Raw genomic sequence first — 26,146 nt, forward strand, 5'->3', positions numbered from 1 at the left:
GTATGGAAGCAATACAACACGAAGTGCTGGTTGTTTTCCAGCCACCGACTTTCATTTCGCTTCGGCACCAGCTCGCACAGCGACGCTGGCGACAGCAGGGACGGCTGTTTCACGCCGAGGAGCGGCATTCCGCCTGACCGCGGTGCCTTCCGACAAACCTGATTCCGACGCGACGGCATAACAGGTTCCAGACTTCATAGCTGCCTGTCCCCGGCCGTACCTGCCTCCTCGCCCACCTCCCTCACGGAGCGCTGCGGTCGGTTCCCCAACAGCGCGGCTCACTCGCTATCGAGATACACTCTCAGGCCGAGTCAGCGACTTAACAGTGTGGGCAGCCTTCTTTTCACAGACGAGAGAGCCAAACGCCCGATCCTACATCTTCGTTTTTATTTTATTTTGTACAAATCATGACAACTAATGGTTAATTATGTTAGGTTAGCTACATTATAAATCCTTTAAAACATTGTGGACGCTTGATTTGGTTAGGATAGCTACATTAAAGATACGGGGGAAAAAAAACAGGAATTTCGGGTTTTGGCTCTCTCGTCTGTGAAAAGAAGGCTGCCCTAAAAGAGTAATATATCGTGACACGGTATTTTCAGCGATCTGATGGATACCACGGCCAATCTGTGTTACAGGATGTTCTTCACTCTTCGGGTTTGATTATATCATTATCAATATTTAATTACAATTACTACTACGGATGCTTCACTACAAAAGAATTCCATTAAATGTTTTATGTATTTTCGCGACATATATTCTTTACTTTTCTGATATTTCTAAAATTTCATATTAATAGCAAACTGTTTTCGGCCACTAAATAGAAGTTTCACAATGGTGTTTCAACTAAATTTCTTGACGTGGTTTCCGCACCCGCCGCTAGAATTCGCTGCCTGGGCAGCTACTCGACTATCGAATTATTCTATTTGCAGGAAGAAATGTCAAACACCATAGTAAAACGGCTCCGATAAAGCGGGGAAAAAAAAAGACTTGAAAAAAAAATACTAAACCCCAGCTTCGGACCTGATTTTCGACAAGGCATTTTATTGAAATACTGCCCATCTTGTTAAAATTCACTAAAGAGTTAGCTGCTGTACAGTTTCCCTTTGTCTCTCTGAACTTTGGTTCGCGTCATCCGCCACAGATGGCAGCACCGTGGTCACACAATTCCGTTCCGTGCGACTTCCGTTCCATTCACAAAATTACTTCGACCATGTGTCGTATACCGAGAGCTGAGATGTTACACATCAAAAAATGACTTCACCCGGCTGCTATGTGACCATGTAACCAGGGGCGCAACAACAGGGGGGTGGGGCAAGGGTATTTTGCCCTACCCCCCCCCCCCTCTGAAACCTTGAAGTGGTAGCAAACGGGGGCAAAGAAAGTGCTGTGTAATCGATTTTTAGATAATAAAACTGCTTAAATAGCACCATTTTCCACCTTGAAATACAATTTTGACCGGGGGAGAACCCCCCGACCCCCCGCTTCAATAGGGAGGGGATCGATGATTCTTTATAAAAAGGTATTTTGCCCCCGCCCCACCCGTTTGGAAATTTAGTTGTTGCGCCCCTGCATGTAACATCTGCGGCCATGCACTGGATGAGTGGTCGCCAGTTCGAAGGAAGAAGTGGAATGCGGACTCACAGCACGGCCGCGCAGAGCCAGCAGTGCAGCTGCTGCTTCCTTCTGCGGTGCACGCGGTTGGGCTTGGTCATGAACACATAGTTGGGCACCGGCTCGCTCACCACGAGCGGGGTTCTCTCCGTCGTCATGGCGCCGTCCACCTGCAACACAGCACAGCACGACTTTGCTAGCATCATGCACTACAGGATCAACGTCATCATGACGTAGGGATAAACATGGATACGTGATATGGAACTTTTACTTATAATTGTACAAAATGTCAATTTTATGGGGTCAAAGAAGATCTAAAGTCTGCCAAATGCTGGTGATCTGATTATTTGCGCATTATGAGTTGTTGTTCTCGGCTAATGATTCGCCATACTCTGTGAGAATGAGTAGACACTTGAACCGCTTGAAACGGGTGGACTGCATATTCAACTCTTTTATTTTAATTTATTTCAAGAACTGGACATTGCTGTGCAAGCAAACCAGAACACATACCCACAAAGTAAAATTATTAGAAAGAAAAAAAAAAAAAAAGGATCGACAAAATAACTTTTTTAAGAACACTCAAACTAATGGGAGATGGAAAACCATAACCCAAATGATGCACCGCTGAGACGTTTATCAGTATATTTTGAAAATACGTTATAAACAAATCTATTTGATTATTATATCTGTATAATTTTATCACACAGGTAATTAGAATATTTTTTATTGTTACACTTGATACACATATTGCTTCCGTGGTTGGAAAAATTACAGTGGTTACTCCGTCAAAGTATATCCTCAATTAGTTTCATAGAATTTTTCCTTACGTAAATAATAATGCATACAAAAATAGGCCTATACTTTTACGAATTCGCTAACAACCCAGTTTAATGAGTTTTAAAGGAAATAAAGTTAAAGATATTTGAAGACCTCCCGTGTAAATAGTGATAATCCTCATAAAAATTAAATTCTTTTATGAAGTGTTGATCATGGGATGTGTACATTATTTCATGGTTTCTATTTCTTGAACTTAAATTTTTGGTATAATGGTTCTTGACAAAATACTTCATTAAAAATTTGTTCCTACTGATTTTCTAAATACCATTCAGAATGTTGGTTATCACTTTTTACACCCAAGGTCTTATTTATTTGAAATAGCCTGATACGCACGAATGATCCTTTTAAACACAAAAAATGAGATATTCAATTCAAATTATACTAGTTTTTGCTGTTACATAGCTTATAGTGACCTATCAGTTAGTGTACACTAGAACTTAACTCTTCAAATGCTCGTATCTTTTAAATAAACAAATGTTACTAAGCTTGTTAATATATAAGACCATAGATACCTAGTCCACTATGAAATCATGTTGTGCGTGAAAAACCTTAAGGTCTCGTGATACAAAAGGAATATAAATTCTGTTATAGATTGAATTTGCTTATTTGAAAGACGACAGACAGTAAAATTATTTCCGATACTTAAGATTTCAAAGCACAATAGTTCTGTTTGAGCATTCAATATGTAGAATGAGACAGAATTCTACCGACAAAATTCGGTGACAGTTTATCACTTAAAATAAGTTGAAGACATGCTGTTGTTCAGTCTTAAGTACTTTATCTAAAATTTTCAACAAACCAGATGTGTATCTCCAACAAAAAAAGCGTATAACAGCCTTTGGGAAGCAGTTTTGACCTTAAGAAATACAAGTGGTATGATCATTTTTTTGAAACAAACCTTCAGCTGAAGTTCGTCAGTCAAAGTCTGACTCATTCTGTATGTACTTGACGGCTAACACTTCAAGGAATGAAATGAGGCGAATCCCACAACATGGAAACGATGGACTGATAAGGCAGTGAAAATGTAATCACCCAGGAAACACAGCAGAATCAATGGCCGCAGTTTTAACTTCGAGAATTCAAATTCCTTGTTTCGGGAGGTTATTCTCTCTCTCTCTCTCTCTCTCTCTCTCTCTCTCTCTCTCTATATATATATATATATATATATATATATTATATATATATATATCTGAAATTACTAGAATATGCTAGAATAAAGAAGGTTGTTGGTTAGATTTCACTCATTATAAGCGCTAAAACAAAGCTGCTATAACTTTCTAAAATGAGTTAATGAGAGAACACATGAATTTACGTGGAAATTCTTCTTGGATGGAAGCCATTTTGGTCTCGGAGCGGGTGTTGAAGTAAGAGATTAATGCTCACAAGTGTATCGTTAGTTATTCAGCATGAAAACATAGATTCCGGAGGCTTTAGAATAGTTGGGGAAATGAGATAGCACATGTCCAAACACGCAAGAAAAGTCTAGTTAGTTACATTTCCATTCGGAAGGTGGCTGATATTTCTCCTGTATACATTTTTTTTGCCCCGTGCGCTGCAGACCGAGAAATTACCCGCAATCCACGACGCCAAGGGCGTTCAAGCCGTCGAGGTCTCCACGTAACATTCGAGGACGTAAAAAATTTTAACAGAGGAATCGGGCAAATTTTTGTACTAAAATCGTGTCAAGATGCCGCCACATATTGGCATCATGTCAAGAAATATCGAAAATAACAGTTACTTTGAAATATTACAACTAAACATTGCTACTTTTCCTGTATAGCTATTAGATATTACATACTGGTGAAACAGTAACTATCAGTATGTCATTGACAGTAATTTAATATCAACTTTCGACTTCAGAGCATTGTTTGAGTAAACATAAAGCTATTTACGATATAACCACTTAGTAGCGGCCACACAGATATTGTAACTGGTAGCCCGTGAATGGAATTTAATGTGAATTTTTTTTTAATTTAAAATTTCGGGGCATAAATGTATTCAAAAACTAAATAAATATTTATGATAATTATTAACAATTCTTGTATTGTAATTTTTTTTACCCGAAAACGGAATACATTATTTTGATGAAAACTACAGAAAAGAAAATTTCAGGCTCAAAAACATCGATCTACCTAGAAATTACAAACAACAGAAAAGTCATTTTTTTCCTCTCAATTTATTACATTCCTCAATATTGAAAATTTTATATTCTATAATCAAGAAACAAAGTCTTTATGTAAGACCTAACCATAAAATATTTTATCATTCCCGATCACAGCATATTAATATTTCTGCGTAGGCTGTTTTTGGACTACAGCTGACAGGGAAGCGGCTGAACAGGAATGTTGTGTATGAAATAAATAAATAATTGAACAAAATTAGTTACTTTATATTTTGACGTGAATTGTGACGCCAAATCGCGACAAACTCAGCCCATCGTTCACAACCACTGGCTCAGAATGACTCCACATCAACATCAGAATCATCAGAGAGCCTGTACACGTCCATTACCTAACAATTTTCCGCATCACCCGTCGCTTCTCGCGAGGTGGACGGCTGATGTTCGCTCGAGCGCAAATGTCGCGCCCCGTTTGGGGTCTCCTTTTGCCCCACTGGCTCATTTCTCCCGGCTACTTTTTTGTCTCATTCGATACCTACGACACTTCTCTACATTTTCAATAAAATTCTGCTCGGTCGATAACATAACCTGTTTTCGCTTAGGCATTCTGCGATTAATGGCTCCAAAACAAAAGTTAGTAACTTATTAGTAGGGACACCTGTATTTCGCAATTTCATTTCGTGTCAAGGTATTTCACAAAACACTATAGCTTTTTCTAAGTGTCGTGGCAAATTGTGAGGGTGCAGCAGTACGGTGACCACATTCTCATTGGCCCCGTCAAGAGCGGGACGACACCTCTCACCGACCTCAGCCAATAACCACAGGAGAAAAGCTTCAGTATTTTGTGAAATACCTTGACACGAAATGTTATCGCGAAATACAGGTGTCCCTACTTATTAGTTATTCCACGCAACTAGCACCACTCAGTGCTCACTCACGAGTAAATCAAAGTGTAGATCACGCAAATCGGTCTATTGCATTCGGAGTCACAGCTCTCACTGACTTCGTTTCAACGCTCCCCGCCAACGCGTATTACGTCATCACTGCAAATATTAGCCGGGTGAATCACACGTAACGACCATAGCTAATCAAAGACGTGTTTACCTCAACTCTGTAGCTTTCATAATCAACTAGCTTTAAGATCACATGTCGCTTCTTGGGAGCCCATCTCCGTATGATAAAGCTCGTTTGCTCTTGCCAATGACCAGAGTAGCCCTCAGCTCCCTTGGTGGAAATAACTTGCGAAAATATATTTCATGGCTTGATGTAGGCTTTTGGACATACGCCATTTCTATGCTTATGTATGTCTGTAGAAGGAAACTACAAAAAACACAAATGACAAAAACACAAATTATGCAAAAAATTGCTGTTGTCAGGATATAAACACCACACAATACTCCACAACAGGAATATGGTCAACAAACAAAGAAAAACAAAGAAAAATGGACTAACAAAATTAAAACCCCCCACAAATGATGACAGCTCAAAAATACCGCATCCAAAAAAAATCAGCACAACAGTTGAAACGAGACAAAAACACAGCAAACGAAATGGCTATAATAGGTACCACTTTGGTCACGAAAGTAATAGGAAACCAATAAGAACTATTTTAAGTTTTAAGCATAATCGATTTGATGTCTTACAGTGGCTTTTTACATGGCGTAAAATAAACTGTGTTGACAGCATAGTTGAAACATATATTAATAAAAATAAAAACGTGAGTGAGTCCTTCAGAACTCTCTAGTGATATGTAAACATCTAATCTCGGTAACGAGAAATTCAGGTGTTCTCATGTTGTTCATGTTGCAGATAAACTTATGACACGAAACTCGGACACGAGATTTCACGCAGAATTATTCAAAATAATTCCGAGCGTGACAAATCAACTGATAAATAAAATATTCCCTTTTCAAACACCAACATTTCTGGATGCGAATCACGTAGGTACATACTTTCTGCGCCCGCCACTAGAATTCGCTGCCTGAATCGGCTGGACAAATATAAAGAGTCTCCCGCGTTATGCATGCGCAACAGCATGTTTTTTATTAGTAGTCAAGAGTTCCAGGAACATACCATGTCTAAAATGGCGCCGTGGAGTGACGCTGCCACGTGTTTTATTGCAGGCGGTGGCCGCGAGGAGCGCTGCGGGCAGTCATGCGACGAGCGAGCAGTCGGCGAGATCGAGTCATGTGAAATCACGCGCTGTGGTGGGGGGAAAAAAAGGCGTTCTCGTGACCAGAGCCATAAACAGCGCGCGCGATAATATTAGCGTCCGTGCCAAGAGGATCACGAGGTATGGCATTTTGGAAACCGGGTTTGTGGTAGGGGGGGGGGGGGGTCCGTCGAACTGGATTGAGCTTAACGTCACGTCGACATCGAGGTCATTAGAGACTGTGAAGTGCGACGAGGCGATGACGAATTTTTTTTAATCCCTAAACTAAATAAAACGATGTTTGTGAGGGTTCTGGGTTAGGAAAGACTCTAGGTGCGTCCCACGTCGAAGCCATTACGACTAATCGTGTGCTGGGTTGGAGCCACGCAGAAAGGGTTAGTATGCATCATGTGCTTTGTTCGGGGATTGGTCGAGCGTTGACGGAATGAACCGGGGGGGGGGGGGGGGCGGAGGGGAGCCGGATAGCCCTGGGAAACCCTACGGAAACGTCCGCCACGTTTAACACTTGCGAAAAAAAAAATATACCGTGTTCGATCCCTTCACCAGCAATAAAGCCCGGATCGACCGGCAAGTTATCTGACCATTCGACCACCATCGCCCTGTTTACCGAAGAAAAAGAAGCTACAGATTTTCAAAAAGGGAACAAAATTAAAGTTTGAGGTCGAGGACTCCCACATTTCGAGGAATAAAAACCTCCAGTTCAGTGTAGTTAAAAGTGAAGCTGTACATGCTGTTCCAAGAAGACGGACTTCGGGTCAGTTGCCTGCAAAACACGGTCATATACACACTCTGGTAGAAGGTCGTGGAATAGCTGGATGTGAAAAACAACGACCTGTTCACACATGTAGCATAATCTTCGGTTCTTGGTCACCTCGGAATCATGCTCGAGGCAAGGGCCAGTTCTTCAATTATTGATCAATAAAGACAAATAGATCATGCACTTAAACAGAAAAAAGCCTCGGAATTATACCAAACGCAATAATTAAACTGAGTTTCATCTGCTATAAGCATATTTTAGAAAAATGTAAAATAATAATTTAGACCCGAACTGTTATTTAAAAAAAAGGCTTTAGGTAAGGTGAATTGTAATAGTGGATCAAAACACTTGGGAACTATTGGGATGTTGGGATTGAACAACTGACATTTGTCTCAAGAAACGTGCAGAGTACCGAGGTACGTGTGTCGTACGTGACATCACGTCGTTGTTCTGTTTCACATTCAGATAGTCAGCGACCTCTCCACCAGAGCGTGTCTGTGTCTAGCAGTCAACTGTTTCCAAGTACATCGTCGGAGAATAGATGGCACAGCTTAACATATTTTTTGTTTTGCTATAGCTCATTATCTCTTCGTCATCACTAGCTGTTCGTTATTCCAACCAATGCCAAGTTAGGGCCGAACAACGCAAGAGTTTCAGACACATGGCAAGGTTTCAGCAGCATTCTGCAAGAATCTGCATGGATATCTCAGTGGATCATGTCGCGTTTGTGAAATGTACCAGGAAAATTGTGTTCTGTATGTGTCGATGCCACGCCATGCTGAATGAAAATGACCATCACGCTAAAAATGTATTTTTTCTCAATCACTTCACGCATCACACCATCGAGCAAAAACAAAGCACATTCACTTTGGGAACACGTCAAGTCAGGGCCGTAGCCAGGTGGAGGTCCGATAGGTCCCTCTTTCATGGATTAAAAGTAAAGCGAAGACAGACAAAGGAAACTACAGCAATTGGTTTATGTACGTAATGTGTTATATAGATTATTTTCGAATGATTGTTTCACTCCTTACTGGGCTACCATAATATATTTCCATCCTATTTCAGTCCGATATGCCTCACACACAGAAGCTGCAGGATTTTTGTTTAAATATTTGGTGTCAGTTTGCACACCTGTGCATACAAACATAACATGCGTGTTTTATGTTTATATGGCAACACTCGTCAAAAATTGACTTATGAACCGAATATTTTAAAAAAAACTGGATTTAAAATGTAAAGTTTTTATTTTCTCAAGAAAAAGTATTTAAAATGTGTATACTTTTATTGTGGAGTTATAAAAGTCTACTATTCCTTCTGGTTTTAATGTGACAATTTTCTTTCACAATTCTATGATAAAGAAAACTCATCGAACCCGGTTACGGGCCTTGTCATGTGATATCTCAAAACACGACATTTTCTCCTGAGTACGATAATATCGTGGTCGCCGGGACGACTGGCACCCCCTCCCTCACCCCGCGAGAGGCCACGGAGGGGAAGCGGTCCTGCCGGGCCGGGGATGGAAGGTAGACGAGAGAAAAAGACCGCGAGGAAACGGCTCTTTTTTTTTTTTTTTTACACCGCGCTGTGCTCGTGAACAAATAAACGAGAAAAAAACCCTTACCTCTTATTTTTGTGAGCAGCTCTTAAAATATTGCAATTTTTTTTTCTGATTTCGTCAGATTGACGTGACCTCTAAGACAGGAGCGTTCACAGATATTAATTTGTTGGGGGGGGGGGGGGGGGTAGGATACGATAGATACACTTTTCCCGCTGTTTGCTTTCAAAAAATTCTTTCCTTTTGTTTTGTTGGTGGGCAAGCTATATTTTTTTTTATGATTTCGGGGGGGTTGGGGGGGGGACGCTAATGATCACCCCTCATCATCCCCGCCCCCGTGGAACACCCTAGATCGAAGAATTCTTTTTGGAAATACTGTGAGATAGTTGCGTAATCTTGTCTAAGGTCGTTCCACGAGTCTTTGTCACTAAAATACTGGATCTCGCAAAGACCGAGTTAGTTTCATTTGATTTTTTCTTCCCGCAAATATGTGACGGCACGCTTATGTTTTGATACAGTACATAATTAATTATTCTTGTACCTCACCAGATCTTTAGTGTTCCTCATTAATAGAGACCTGCAAAATTCGCGGATTAATTTCGTGATTTGCTACAATTCAAATAATTATACCTTAGTGCTGCTTCTACCACTGGCTCACTGTTAATCTGGAGTAATGAGGGCCAATTAGAGACCCTCGCTCAAAGAAGTGTCGAATCACAGACACTCGGTCGAGACGACTCACAAGTCAGCAGCCGATGAACAGGTGGCATTTGTCCGAGTGTGTAGAGTGTAGTAGAGTCTATCCTGGAGGTAATTGAATCCGCGAATTTTGGCAGGTCTCTACAGCCATTAATAGCTTATCCCATTGTTTGCGGTACATGGTTATCTAAGTGTATACATTGCTATAGGTCGCCGGCGCTGTCCACGGACCCGGACGCCGCCTCGCTGCCCTGCGGAGCCAATAGGATAGGCAGAAGGCCTCAGCCCCTGGGCGGCCGACACGTGGACGCGTCCGGCCTCCGCTTACATAACCAAGCCCGCGGGAACCGGTCGAGCCCTCGGCCGAGACCCGGCGCGCCGGCGCCGCTCATGGCCCGTCCCGCGAGGGACATCTCAACAGGGGACGCACCACAACGCCGAAATAACACAACGCCGAACGTACAATAACGCCGGAAACCATAACGCCGAATGCCAAATTGACAACGCCGACAGCTAGAAAACTGCTGTGTACCACAACGCCAAAATACATTAACCCCGAAAAATGTCATTGCAGGACTGCCACAAAAGGTTAGGTTAGGTAAGGTTAGGTACACAAATTCATTCAGTTGTTTTTTTATTTTGCTCCTGTGCCCCCCCCCCTCCCCTCAGCAACATTTTTCGGCGTTACTGTATTTCGGCGTTGTGGTAGCTACACAGCAGTTTTCTAGCTGTTGGCGTTGCGGTCAATTTGGCATTCGGCGTTATGGCATTCGGCGTTATTGTACGTTCGGCGTTGTGGTAACGACCCCATTTCAACACCGCGTCTGCTGCCCCCGCGATGCACGAAAACGTAGCAGATGGGAACCAATCAGATCCCAGTGCGTGTGTGTGTGTGTGTATATATATATATATATAATGCTTCAAGATCATAGCACGATCATGGCAAGAGCATAAGCAAGATCATATTTAACCACGAAATTTAAAATATAACACTAGATATTGGTTGTAGGTACACGAAGAGAAATTTTTTTGACAAACATGGCTGCCGCCGAAAAACCAAATACTCTCCTTCCACTGATCGCACGACGGAGCAACGTTGCCGAGCTAATCCGTGCGGGTCCGTCTGCGTGCTGCATGCTATTTATTGTAGGAACTCTCGTTCCGTGAGGCCTGTCTCCGTTTGCGCGTCATATCGTATAACGGGCCCGACAGAAGGCGCACCCCCCCAGTTAAACGCCAGCCTTTCGTGTTTTTCACAAAGATTATATAGGCCCTATATACGGTATCCGTGAAAGGCCGCACGTTTCTTTTGGATCAGATAGAGAATACATTTTTGAGACAGGAAGTCTTTGCCAATTTTTGATCTGACCCATAGGTAATTAGTAATTAATTAAAATAGTTAACCAATGATGAGCGCGCTCTAAGAGAAAGAAGAAGAGTTACAATGATCAATAAAAGTTTTCAATATTTTTAGCAGGAAGTTAAAATCTAATTTGTTTAAGAATTAAATAATACGCACACACATTTACTCAGGAACACACACACACGCACACACACATGCTCGCTTACTGCTGCTTGCCCCCTTATACTCTTGGCGCGCCGTGAGAGACCGTAAGCAGTAGTACCTCGCGCTTCTCTCTCTCTCTCTCTCTCTCTCTCTCTCTCTCTCTCTCTCTCGCGGTAAGCACAGTCTCCACTCTTCTTCTTTATCTTAGAGCGCGCTCATAATTGGTTAACTATTTTAATTAATTACTAATTACCTATGGGTCAGATAAAAAATCGGCAAAGGCTTCCTATCTCAGAAATTTATTCTTTATCTGATCCAAAAAAAAACGTGCGGTTTTTCACGGACACCCTGTACCTATATACACACACACCACAACTAAAGTGAAGTGTTGATTGGTTTTCTGAGTCACATTCATACCGTTGTGGTCACATGGACCCAGTGGTGGCCTTAGAGACTTTGCGGGACCTAAAATTTCTGATAAACGTCTTACCGAGTAGTCTGGGGTTATAGAATAGAACTCAGAAAAATTAAAAAAAAACTATAAAAATGTTTTTAAACCAACCAGGAACTTAAATTTGGATAGTAATGTACTACTTTATTAACACGTAAAAATTACAATAAATGAATAGTAATAATATATTTTTGAGATTAAAATTCTAACAAACTACGTTCATGCTACATAATGAAAAGGATTATATGGCGTAATTACAAAGATTTTACTGTACAGGTGCGTTGGAATTAAAAGGGTGGGCGCGGGTCCCTTGGCGGTCACCCGGCTTACACGAGGATGGAGCCGCCCCTGCAGCTGGACCCGCAGGAAAAAATTTATAAATTTCGAAATTCGATCGTGTAATCGGGGATGTGGGCATCTTTCGTGTCTCTCCCGATTCTCAGCTGACGGCCTCCAAGCTCTGGACATTCGCTCGTGCAACTTCGGTAGCGACCGTTGATGAAAACGCGGGCGTAAGGATCATGTTCGAGTGATAAATCTATTTTATTGAATGGATTCATTGCGCAAAACTATTTCAGTTTATTTGTACACAGAATAAAACTCACAAGCATTCCACGGATAAAAAAAAACAATTATTAGAACATTCCTACAGTATGAATTATATTTTGTGAAAATACGTGACCGATCTTCACATGTTCTTTAACCCGCGGAAAGAATATTTTCATAAATACAAACTAACGCGATCTCCGAAAACACTCGAAAGTTTTTCTCGGGATTGTTCGAGAATGTGCGGCCCCATTTTAGTGAAGCGACGCCTTCCCTAGCTCATCACAGCTCGTCCGTGTTTGGTTTACTCTCATGCGACATCTGCTGGATTGTCCCGTCTGGCTGTTCATTCGTCGCAGGGAAACTAGAGGGACGCCATGAGCTGTGTCTTGCGACGGAAGAAAGAAACGAAACTTCAAGCACTCGTACCGCCTTGAAATTTTCAGACTGTTCGCGTGGACGAAGTGACCTCCAAAGACATAGGTACCGAACCACGCGTGATACCAGCCGACACTACTCACTAAGCGAGCAGCCAATGAGGAGCTCAGGCCGCCATGCAGGTGACGGCCAAGTCTAACACGTGATGTTCCACATGTACGAACACGCGTCCTAAATCACTGCTTCAAACGATAATATAGCAAGCGATAAACACAAGCGCATCTTTGCAAAGCGGAGTTCGACCACAAATATCCTCGAGTTCAACGACCTAACGAATGGGTAAGTATTATCGTTATGCGCAGACATACCAAGGGCACACTTCATCAAATTCCAAATTAATTAATCACTAATCAAGCCGTAGGTCTGACGAGAACTATTACGTGTCAGGTCTCCTTGGCGTTTATGGATACAGAAGAAAATTTTGTCTCGAAAAATATTGTGTCCTCAAATTTCAATGTTCATCAAAAAACCTTTAAAAGTCAGCTTTCGAAAGTGTTGCAAGTACTTTAGACTAACCTTAAAATTAATTCTCTAAGACTTTCTTGAGATGTGGAGAATTACTGCAAACTAAAAAAAAAACTATTGAAAAAACTTGTACTCCAATGCAAATATTCATATGGATATGATTTAATCTGAGAGGCTTAAAGAGATAAGATAACCTATTTATTTACAATTTTTAAATTTTAATACTTGCGAAGATAATTTTTACCGTCTTGATTGCAATACCAGCAAAATTTAGCTGGGTGGAGCAGTGACTTTCTTAAATATAAATAACGCATGGAAGAATTATTTGTTACGTAACGCTTCGCGTCGTGATTACGTGATCGCTGATCCAAGGCTACGACTGAAACGGGCGAACTCTCGCAGGCTGTCTGCGAATAAGAGGCGTTTCGAGTGCAGGGTAGGCGACATTCACACTTGTCTTAACACAAGGGGAAGATAACAGTCCAAAAACGCCATCTGCCAGCACGACGTCCAATCACAAGATTTGGATATTACGTCAAGCAAGACTCCGTAAGGGAATGAGCGTCCCCTTTAAAGTCATTAATTTAAATTTTATATTAAACATTTTTAAACTTTTAGAATTTTTGAGTGGTTTAACTACACACACACACACACACACATACATACATACACACACACACACACACATATATATATATATGAGCAAGGGAACATATTTGGACAGGGTGACTACACTAACCGCTCAAAACTAAAATTAGCTCCCCAGTATAGCATTTGATTTTTTTTAAAAATATATATGTAATTTTCTAAGTAACGGATCTAATAAAGAACTTAATGTTTCACTAACTAATGTTTTCAAAATTTGCATGTTGTAAAAGAACTGCTATCATTGTTAAATGCGACAACAGTTTGGAATTAGGTCACATCTTATCTTCTTGGTCCAGGAATATAGCTCTAACATATATATGTCTGGCACTAAATGAATACAAATTGATAGTTTTAAACTCGTACATTTACCCCACTAATTTTAAGCAATTACCAATATTTAATAGGTTTCTAGCACGTGATATGTGACTCATAGCCCCTCCCACAGCTACGCCACTGCCATCTCGGGTCCTACAGGACCTCAGGTGGAGAGGGGTGGCGGGGAAGACTGCCTTGGAGGAACCCTGGCTAAGGACGGCTAACGGGGCTCAGCCAATCACATGACTGCCTTGGCACGTCCACGTACGGGCCGTTAAAGTCCAGGAAATAAAATAACTGAAGAAAATTTACTGGGCAGCAGCAGTCAGTAGACCAAAATGCATTTTTTTCCGAAACGTCGGAGAAACGACTTTCAGTCAAACGACTATCGGTAAAATAATTTTCTGCAAAATGACTTTCGGTTTACTGCCTGTCAGTCAAACGATTTTCAGTCTAATGCATATCGTTTAAATGGCTCAGCAAAACTACTTTTGGTCGAACCAATTAGGATTTTCCTCCTGACATGAGGTAGTGGCAAGAAACGCTATCCTCCCTTTTATCCTTTCTACGGAAAGTACCGATTTAAAAGTTCCAAAATGGTCAATATTGAAATTGAAAACTCGGGTTTACTAAAAATGGTTTTTTGTAGATACTATACCGATTTGAGAAACACTCATCTGCGCATGAATAAATTGTAAATAACACATTTACCTGCTACAGAAAGAAGGAAAATGTCTCGATTTACATTCAACCAAGAATGATGGGAATAGTTTGTTCTTATTAGTACTTATAACATAAATTAATTCCTTGCAATAATGCATAAACACAAGATTGAAAGAAAAAAAAACAATTTTGGAACACCTACTTAAAATTATCACTTCACAGTTTACCTACTGCACATGAATATGTGTGTGAATGGCACTATTCTTCGCATGTGTACGCAGGTACACACGTTACAAATGTGTGAGTGATTGGTGTTAATGTTGTGCCGATAACCTTTTCTTTTTTTATTATATTGGTAAAGTGCGATGTTTCTCCCTTAATTTAAAGAGTGTTTAAGTTTTTTTTTTTTTTTTTACCAAAATACCAATTTTATCGTAAACTCAATCTTTTCTATGGTAAATTATTTGGAATAGCCAATGCAAAAGTAGTTAATTTTTTTTTAATGAGGTTACATACAAAGACGTTAAACAAACAATCCAGATGTGTGGTCAGAGGTTAAGGAAAACCGAGTCCATAAATGCTTGTGCGAAGAATTTGTGACGTAACGTCATGACATAACAGAGCGTGCTGGCTGGGCCACTGTCATTTTTGAAACACAGACTCAGTCCACTCGCAGGCACCCGGCTGTGTGTGGCTGCCGTCAGGTCGCGGCTGGAGCAAGTCGTGAGACTGCTGCTTTCAGTTCCACCTGCGGTCTCTTAACGGAAACTGATCCTTCCAGCGAAACCACCAGATAAACCGGACGCAAGTGACCAAGAGTCAACTTCCAGAACCACTAAAAAAAAATTAACCTTCCCACCTCCTTCTAAAGGCGAAGAAGCTAGCCAATGCTGAGATAAATTATCCAGTGCTATTGGATATTAAAAAAACCTGAAAGCAAAATAAGCTGATACACAAAAATTTCAAGCAGTAATTTATTCTCTCACTGCAAGGACTAAGCTCACAAAATAAAAGTGGAAACTGTAAACAAATGTTCTTTGGAATGATGATTATTCGACTAACAATAATATTTAACCAGTCTTAAGTCTATTTTTAGATTAGTAGAGTAATATCACTTTTGTTGTTCATAAGCTTTTGTCCTGTAAGCAATATATTTCCCACAAAAACAGTATATGGTTGGTCTCTAGGCATTAAACAAATTTGCACCAGTAAATTATTTTTTATTTTTTGTTTATGGGATGCTGCTTTGGTAAAGATCTATCTAAGGACGCGGTTACTTGGAACGCCGAACTACTTCAGGCGAACAGGTTTAAGTAAACATAAAGCGAAAGTTTACGGTTACACGGCAGTTGGTATAAAGTGTATTCAACTCCAAAACTGATTTCTACTGACATCGAATGAAACTGCTGTGGACTCAATTTTTTTTTTGTATCTAGAAAAACGTGGTTTTGAAGGGAAACTTCTTTGCTGAGGGGCTAAAGTTTTCAAGCGTTACGAAAATTCCGATCGCATGATGGGGAAGCCAGTAGAAGTTTTAAATCCCAAAGGTTTTGTCGTATTTTAACTATCATATGCCAGCTGTCACTATGATGGGCATTGATAATTCTGCGGATAATTATTCATAAAATATGTGAAACAAGTTACCATGACATTTAATATTTTTGTCAAATTAAATTACGAATTCATTGTAAAATATATTTGAAACCACTAACTTTGAATTTTTTAAATTTTATATCATACCCGAATCCTTACTATTTTCTCTTGTTCAATAAAAAATAGTAATAATATATCTCCATCTATACACATTTTCATTTGAAATCATACCCGCATTCTTACTATTCTCATTTATTATTCAATTCAAAAAGACTAATAATTTATCTGTATTTCTACCCAAAAAGCAGGAAGTTTCACTTCTGTCGCGCGTGGACTTCAAGCACAATATTGTTTTCAATTGGTCGTATGGTAATGTCATTATAAATGTAAAATGTATCTGCATTGTTTTTATTTAATTATATTTGTCATTTTACAAGGCAGTGACCGATGATTAAAAAAGGAAATAAAATGTCGTCAGCGAAATAGGCATTGAAACAAAATAATTCGTGTCAGGCATAATTTGCAATAGCAGAAAATTTTGGTTACTACTTGTCTAGTTACATTTTTTAAGTTTTTTTTTTTTTCGTAAACCATGGTGCTTATGGTCGTTTCAAAGATCTTTTGTGCTGCAGTCGGAAAAATATTACACGAACTTGTGCCAGGAACACTCTCCATCTTTCGTTTTTTGCTTTTTTCGCAAAGGACTGTTTATACTCTCAACACTCAACAGCCACAGAGGCTTCTGTAGAAGAGACTTCATTCTGAACAACTTTGCCAACCGGTTTGAGTTTAATGAGCAATGGCCTCGAACAAAACATGTTCAGCCTGTGTGTAGCTGCACGCAAAAGTTGAACATTTTTACCTGAAGTAGTAAAGAGTCTTGTGTAACAACGCCCTTACTCTTTGATTTATCCATTTGGTATTTGGCCAGTCAAGAAATTTACATCTCCTGCTAACTCAAAATTACTCAGAGGTGTTTTAAATGAACAATGATTCAATCACAAAAAGATACAATTTTGAATTAAGTTTGTTGGGAGAAGATGAGATGAATCATAGGGCTTCTCGAATATCAGTTAAAATCCAGGGATTTTAAAACAAATTCTTGGAAAAACGCCATTGGTAGTTTACGTCATTGAAAGAATCAGTCAAAGAACTTACCACCAGCAAATAAACAGTGTAAAAAAAAAGACGACATTATCACACAATATTCATCACTTTGTTTTTCATGTCGTTCTCTGCTTATAATTGAACTAATTCCTATATATGCATAGCAAGATATACAAGCTTTGACACATGTCTCATTCTTCAATAGCAATACATTTTGCCTATTCGGTTAATATCCCTCCTAAAAATGAATATATATGTTTAAATAATATTACTGTATTCAAGTATTATGTATAAAATAACTTAAAAAAAGACTAGCGGCAATCAAGTTCAAATTAAAAAGAGAATAATTAACAGGAACTGGGTTGATTATGAAATCAATTAAATTTAATTACCTTTAAATAAATGTAACATGAATGATTTTTACTGTTAAAATGACTTTAATTTTTGATCAGCAGAGATATACTTGCTGTATCCGTGATAGGCGCCAAATTCGTACTTATATATCACATTACATTTCGGTTTGTTTAGGTTGGCAGACAGATCGACCCGTGCATGTATTTAAACCGCGTGATCGCCACGCGGAGCACCAGGAAAAGAACCTTCCACCCGCGACTGGGTCAACGCGTGACCAATCAGAGCTCGCGTGGCAACAGGCTCGGCCGTGGCTCGACGCCAGCACCGCCGCCATTTTGTCGAGAGCCGCAGCCCACGACGCTGGCGGCAGTCAGGTGACGATCGCGTGCAGTCCAGCCCGTTGGGAACACGACTGCAGGTGTTTCGACATTCTTTCAACATCAACGAGAGCACGCGCTACTGTGGCATTGCTATAAATACAAGTATTTTACTTCTAGCCATCACACCAATCTCCTAACAAAGTATTATGATTAACATTTTCTATAATATTAATATTTTATTCTTGGTTTCAAAGGAAAAATAAAAACTGCTACACGTGACTTCACCAGCAAATTTGTTTGATGGTTTTCAATAGTTAGTTAATTGCCAATTTTCCGTGCAGATTTACAAAACATATGTATTTAACAAACATTAAAATCAATGAATAAAAACTCTTACATAGTCATAGCTAGATAGTTATCCAGCAATAAATGTACTCAGAAATGATCAGATATCTCGGTGTATGAATATACTGAATAATAAAAATGCAAAGGAAAGCTATAAATAAAAAAGAAACATATCACATCGATACGTACGCGGAAAATATAGGTAGTGGTAAAATATAAAGCTTTTGTTCTTTAGTGAGCATAGCGTAAAATGCTTATTTTAAATAGTAATAGTGCTCATGAATTAAAACGTCATACTTTTAATAAGAAACAAACGCATGAGTTAATGGTTAATGTACTTTGCCCAAGAGCAGATTTTTCTAGAACTTGGTAAACTAAAGATAGTCATGGCAACGAAAAAAAAAAAAAAAATTGAAAATTGTCTGTAGTTTAAGGTATTACCAAAAAAATAAATAAATAATCTTTCACAATAGTGAAAATTTCAAAATGTACGCCTGACTACTGCATTATTTGCAGTCCATGCTATAATTGAGTCTTAACATTTATATTGGATTATTATCCAATGTCAGAGAATTTAATACAAGTTTTGGGACTGAATGCACTGGGTACATGCGTGAGACGATTTTGCTGTAAACAACGCATACATAATTTTTTTTAATGGTTAATTTGTATACTATTTCTTATCAAACTAATAGTTTTATTGTACATAATGTTAACTAATTAATCAAGTTAAAGTAATGCACTATGTTAGAACTTTCCATCATTAAATCAATAGAAAGGATAGCGTTTTTTAAAGGTAAGAATTATTTAACATTTATAGAATCATCACTCAACGAACGTTTTAATTACACCGTGACATTGAATGGTTTCTGATACGCCACATACGCCTTACAGATAGAGCGCCCGCTGAACTGAAGTGCAAAGCGCGTTGCAGGAAACGACTATACATACTATCGGACTGGGCTGTGGCTAATCTGAGATATCCCCATGATAGATCATTAAGAATGTTTACGTTTAAGTCATAACTCTCGTTCACATCACCAGGCCCACCTAGTGACGAGCGTATTTGTTTTAGTGAGGCAGATTGATAAGTGCGACGCTCGCTGGTGCTTCTAGCGCGGTATCGTCTCTAAGCGCAAGGCTTTGAACTAGTGCAGTCTTCTCGTCGTGCATAGGGCAACTGTGAGATTTGAGCGGTGACCGTGACATTATATGGCGGAGAAATGGGCATAAACGTGTAATGCGAAACCTTACAGATCTTTCAAGAATATCTACCAGGTGTTTCATACCTAAAACTATTCTGAACACACGCATTTTAGCCATTTTCACTCTTATAAAAATGTTTGTAAACCAAATACGTAAACATAACTTCTCGTTCACCATCAGTGTATTTTTAAATGCTTTTTTGTAAACAGACCCCACATGGACATCTTGAGCAGTTTTATAATCGCGCTTTCTAATTGCATCGTTTTCTAATGGTTTTAATTGCTACCGACGGGGAAGTCGTGCTAGCTACTAACTCTTGAGATTTGAGAAGATCGTAAAACATTCTGGAAGAGTGCGATTTAAAAATTACTGCGTTACGCAAATCTAACAAAAATTAAGAATTTTGGAGTCTTAACTAGACGCATTTCTATGTTCTAAATTGTGTAGCAAATTGTTAGACTAATAAGTCTTGAAAAAAAAGTATGAACTAAAGTAACCTTTAACACCCCTTCCCCAGTAGAGATAAGTTTTTAATGAATAATAGCATCAATATTAATTAGAGAAACTATATGAATAATATACTTTGTAATATACCTCATTATATATGACACTATAACTATTAATGAAATTTTGTCCAAATAAGTGATCTTTCAGATAATAAAGTTATATTTATTTCGCATTAAGTATTTTAAAGGTATATCGTCTACAAAACAGTTACCTCTCGTAAGGCTTACAGTCTAAATTCAAGACATGAAATTTGTTTGAAAATATGAATGATATATATTTATTGGGTGTTTTTTCTCTGTAAGAGTTCTAAATGGTGCTTGATGGTATAAAAAAAAATTCAGGCCTATTTTAATATAAATTAAAAACAAAAAGAATAAATAGCTGAAAATATGTGAAACGTCTCGATTTCAACTATATTTTACTGTTAATAGATTTTGTTACCTTCCTGAAATAACACAATATTTTTGATTCTGCTATTCTCTAAAGTGATTACAGAAAGTAAAAATATTAATGTTCGCAGGCTTTCACGGCCATTGTCTGAAGTAGCTTGGCTTCTGGGTTGTAGTCGTGTCCTTGGCAAATAATTCACCGATGTTTCGGTCGACATTGCAGTCGCCATCATCAGGGAGCAGTTACCTACTGTAGGTAACTGCTCCCTGATGATGGCGACTGCAATGTCGATCGAAACGTCAGTGAATTATTTGCCAAGGACACGGCTATAACCCAGAAGCCAAGCTACTTCTAAGTAAAAATATGTCATAATTAGAGACCGGAAAAAATCGCGGATTCATTTCACGATATGCTAGAATCAAAAAAACTGTACATTTATATTGTTTCTGTGATTGGCTTACAGTTTATCTGAAGGACTTTTAGCCAATGGGAAACCTTCAACCAAAAAAGTATCGAATCTCAAGCGTCCCAGTTGACAAGTGTCACGAGTCAACAGCCAATGAGCAAGTGGCATTTGCCTGAGTATGTTCAGGGTTGGGGAGTCTATCCTAGAGGTCATCGAAAGCGCGAATTTTTCCAGTCTCTAGTCATAATAGTATACACATTTGCCGAGAGTAGCAGCAAGCTGGCTCCAACCTGGGGAGAAAACACATATTCACACTGAAACCTCGCGAGTCGGTTCAATGATGGGACAATGGACTTGCATCGAGAGGACACGAGTTCAAATCCTAGCCCAGCCGAACCGTTTACGGTTTTTCCCGGCTTCCCGAGATCAATCGCAACAGAAAAAAATATTTCTGCACATTTAAAAAAATATATTCCTTTGGAAACCGGTAGCCAAGAAATAGTTTTAACACCACAAGAAATACATATATTGTAACTTTGTACAACACATTGCTGTGGTTATTTTTGCATAAATGAAATACACTATTATAGATAATACTGAGTATATCGTACAGAAATTTTCGCATTGATGTTTCATTCAAGTATCAATTTTTAAACCATTCAAATAGATAAACGAATATTTAATGAATTGATTTTATATTGTTTTAGTTTGCTTATTACGTTCTGAGTTAATACTGGGAAGCTATTCAGGGAAACGTTTACAAATATCTTTAACTATTGGAGGTACTGGGAAAACACAAAGCATAAATTTCCCGGGTAAGAATACGAACCCAGTACAACTGCGAACACTATTTTGAAGTGGTACAGTTGCTGTCAAGTAAATGTACAAAGTTACAATTATCTGTAATTATACATGGATATTTACGTTCCATTTACAAAAAAAAATACAGTTCTGGCACATTGTGGATGGGTTCCCCTATCAACGACCATTACCAATTCCTTCCAGAACTGCCCTGCATTGTGATTCGTCGCACGCGCCAGTCTCCAATGCTCTGGCTTAGAAGATACGTAAAGGTCCGATAAAAATAGGGAACTTCAAAATTTATATTATTGTTTGGCTATATACTAAACTGCATACCCTTATGCATTTGGATGGCATTCACCATTGAGCTACGGGTAGTCTGACGATAAACCTAAGATTCATTGACATGATGTCAGGCGCAAGAAAAATTTCGCGTTTCGGCATCTTTGAAAGGTTTTTTTTTCTTGATTTATTAAATATTAAAGATAGGTTAGGTTAGGAGTGTTACATAAATAAAATTTTTGTATTATTCGTTTTTTTTCAATAGGGTACCTGCGCATGTGTAAGTGATCGTTACTGAAAGGTTGGTTAAGTTAGAGAAGAATTTTTTTTTTAATATTCTAAAATCATAAAAATTAAGGATTCTCTAAAAAAATGTGTTTTTTCCCCTAACATGAAGTTGCACGAGCGGGTGGCGAGCTTAAGTTATGTTCGCAACTGTTCGGGCGCCTGACTCATTCTAACGGTTTTTCACCCTAACTTTACACGTCCTGAAAGACAATAAGCCAATGAGAATGTATCAGAAAAAATCACACAACCGAATCTCGTGCAAATCTGACGAAATATAACGTGGAAGGAGCCAATGAAAAAATATCTCGCGCCCTGACTGTTTACCAGATTGTGGTGTTTTCCCCGAGGACCAATGTAACATAGCTATGCCTAAAGGCGCAACGCAAAATTTTCACCCATTTTTTTTTGTTGGAGTAGGATTAAATTCGTACAAATAATTTTTCAAATGGTCACGTGAAAGACACAAGATGTGTTCGTCGTGAAGTACATCAGACTACAAGTTAAAAGACACGCATTGCACACGTGCAGCACTCAGACGCGTACGAATAATTTCATTTCTAGGGCGAGGGGGGGGGGAGGGATAGTCACTTACCTTGAACTTGAACACTCAAGAAAATTCAAAAACTAGTTAAGACTCACGCAAAAAAAAAAAAAAAGAATATTCATTCCACGCGTGCGTTTAACGTGTTTATACAGAGAGAGAGAGAGAGAGAGAGAGAGAGAGAGAGAGAGAGAGAGAGAGAGAGAGAAAATCATTCGAAAGTTGAAATACGGTGTAGTTTATAAGAAGATCCAGTTATTTAAAATAATGAAGAACTCTTCGTTTATCAAAGGTTAATTATTCGTTGAAGAGGTTACTATAATTTCTAACGGTTTCGCAGATAATTCTGGAGGCGTCCAGGAATCGCGAATCGGCCCGGAGACGGAACAAGAAGAGTTGTAGCTCACATGCAGATGTGGAGGCCGGGTGAAGATGCTCCTCAGCGAGAGAATGGCCGCTGCTGTCTGGGAAATGCGCACCGTCGGCTGTGGGTCGGCTTCACTGACTGAGGCCGAAGCAGCGGCGCGCCGGCCGGCGGAACTGGACGGTTACGCAACGCAAAGGGTGTCCAGGCAGGCGGCCGACTAGCCCTCCCTCCAACACCCCCGGGCCGCACTTGAAGCTCTTCCACTGGCGCGGTATCACGGGACCCGGAGACCCGCGGTTACAGCGCGTGCTACCTGGGCCTGGTCAGGTGCTGCAATTCAGCCATTCACGTGCTGGCGTCTTCCTGTGGCGGCGCGTCCGTCTAGCTATGCGCGGTGAAACATCTTTCATCTGCCGTCTTGTCGCTCGCCCGCCGCCGATTCATCACATTGCCATCCGGGGCAGTGAGCGTGGGCGAGGCCAAAAACAGAAGTTTCGCTAAGTGCATAGTAATTTAGGTGCACCCCAACACTGGCGAAGAATCATTTGAATCGACCGGTGGGGGTGCGTGTCTTGTGGGATAGGTTCGGCACATGGGGCCTGTGTGTTCGCTGGTAGGTTGTGTGATGCTATGAATGTTAACGTTTACCTAATTCGGCGGGGGTAGTGAAGCTCCCAAACAGTTAGATCGGATAACTGGCCCGTCTATAGCTATGTACAGTGAAACATCTTTCATCTGCCGTCCTGTTTGCTGGGCACACTCTGAAATCCGCGTGGATTCCGGCTTGGCCGCCAGATCGCATTACCGCGCTGTCGGCGTTTTTCGGTTCATCGTTACGGTCGCTAAAGTGTTTCCTGTTTTATAACGGGTCACACTTCACATTCCACATTTTCGAATTTGGTATTTCCCGTTAAAACCAAGTTGGCATTCGATAATGTGGCAAAATAGCCAATATGGAACGGCCATTGTCTCGAACGTACCGGATCAAAGAACCCTCACTGTGCTTCAACGTAGGCGGGCACCCTTAAACATTAGGTTCTGGTTCTCGCCGAATTCGTGCCACGGAAAAGCTTTAATTAACGGTTATTTTGACACGCAGTTTCTTCATATTATATATTTTTTTCCCCTCTTCATTTCCTCGATGGAGTCTTCATTGATAATATGAGACACGAAGACAAGAAATATTGGTGAGGCCCTAAATACCGTGGTGTTTCCAAGGTTGAGTGAGCTTCTGAGATACAGGTGCAACCCTATTATTATCTGACTTGACAAAAAAGTTTGCAGAAACGTTCGTCATACTCGTACGTGAAAAAAATACTCAAAAGAATACGTTTTCAGAAGATTCAGTATGGGCAAAATGGTATTGGCTGAGTTTTATTTAGGTCTTAGAAAAATATATGTTACCCTTAGTTTCTGATTATTTGAAGTTTCATGCATATATTTTATTTATTTTGACCTTGAATATGTGATTTTTCTGAAATCTTAAAGATTCGTTATTCATCCCTATCGTATCTCGTCCAATGAAACTAGTCCTTACGACTACTTATGCAGCTTGTTCGTCCGTTTATTCGCCTCTGATCGCTGTAGTCTTTGGTTGTTTCTTAATACTCTAATGCGCGAGGGTAGGAAGGCTGCTGGAGACCACGTGCACTGGGTTTTCGGCGGGAACGGCAGGCAGCAACAGTCTCGGCTTCTCGCCTCGAGCAAGGAAATCGCCCGGGAAACGAGTCTTCCGCGGGTCACATGACCGGCCACACCTCGCTGAGGGTCCGTCACATGACTATCTCCGTCTCTCTCCCTCCCTCCCCTACCTGCCGGTCGTTTCCCCTCACCAACTCTCGTCCCAAGGCCAAACCAGTTCTCCAGCTCCAGTCACATGATGCGTCCGGCGTGGAAAAAACAAGGAGCCAGCGATGCCTTGCCTCTTCTGTTGCAACTGCTCTCATTGGTAGACGTGAAACACATGTACATATATTTTTCCCTCACATGATTGGACCAAAATTGTCTTAACACGCCCTGGAAAACCCTGCACGGTTAATAAAACAATAAGTACTAACCCAAGGAATGGAAAGAGTCGTACTTTGGTAACGGCCAGTATGCACACTAAAACAGCACTATTACGTAATGCACATTTTAGTCTAGCTTGACTTGAAAATAAACAATCGCGGCTCTAATCGTTAGGCTGCAGGAGAAGTTAATGACGCAAAATTCTGCACTTCAATTCCATCACAGTCTTCAAATGAAAAACAAAAATTTTATCAACATTTTTACCTGTGTAAAGATACATCTCGGAGTGCTGCTGCGCTACAAATATCGGGGCGACTGAAATGCTGCCCCTTGGAAGGGCAGCCATTCATGATTTTTCTGGCAATGGTTTGTTTGTACAGCGACTGGAAGGGCAGCCCATCCAATTTCTGAAAAAATGTTTCTTTAAATGTTTAAATAATCCTGAAAACTTGCCCCTTGGAAGGGCAGCCCATCAGGATTTTTCTGACAGAAGTGTTTTTGAAAGGCTGTCTGAATTGTTGCTCCTTGGATGGGCAGCCCTTCAGGATTTTTCTGACAGTGGTTAGTTTGTAAAGTGACTGGAAGGGCAGCCCTTCCAGTATCTTAAAATGTGTCTATTTTCGTAATTTTATAATCTTGAATTGTTGCTCCTTGGAAGGGCAGGCCATCAGGATATCTTTAACAGTGGTGTTTTTGAAAGGTTGTCTGAATTGTTGCCCCTTGGAAGGGCAGCCCTTCAGAATTTTTCTGACAGTGGTGTTTTTGAAAGGTTGTCTGAATTGTTGTCCCTTTGATGGGCAGCCCTTCAGGATTTTTCTGACAGTGGTTAGTTTGTAAAGTGACCT

The 26,146-nt window shown here is 40.0% G+C and overlaps 1 protein-coding gene across 1 annotated transcript in view; it reads right to left on the minus strand.

Annotated features, from left to right (window-relative positions):
• LOC134530284 (uncharacterized) overlaps positions 1-23,445 on the minus strand; it is a 67,686-nt gene extending 44,241 nt beyond the window's left edge. Inside the window, exons 1-2 of the mRNA XM_063364997.1 lie at positions 23,335-23,445; positions 1,645-1,784 (exon numbers count right to left, since the gene is read on the minus strand). Coding sequence (XP_063221067.1) covers positions 1,645-1,772 — 128 coding nt within the window. The 5' untranslated portion in view covers positions 1,773-1,784; positions 23,335-23,445. The remainder of the gene's footprint in view (positions 1-1,644; positions 1,785-23,334) is intronic.
• Positions 23,446-26,146: the final 2,701 nt, after the last annotated feature.

The sequence above is a fragment of the Bacillus rossius genome, chromosome 3 (assembly GCF_032445375.1).
Source record: "Bacillus rossius redtenbacheri isolate Brsri chromosome 3, Brsri_v3, whole genome shotgun sequence".
Classification (NCBI taxonomy): Eukaryota; Metazoa; Arthropoda; class Insecta; order Phasmatodea; family Bacillidae; genus Bacillus; species Bacillus rossius.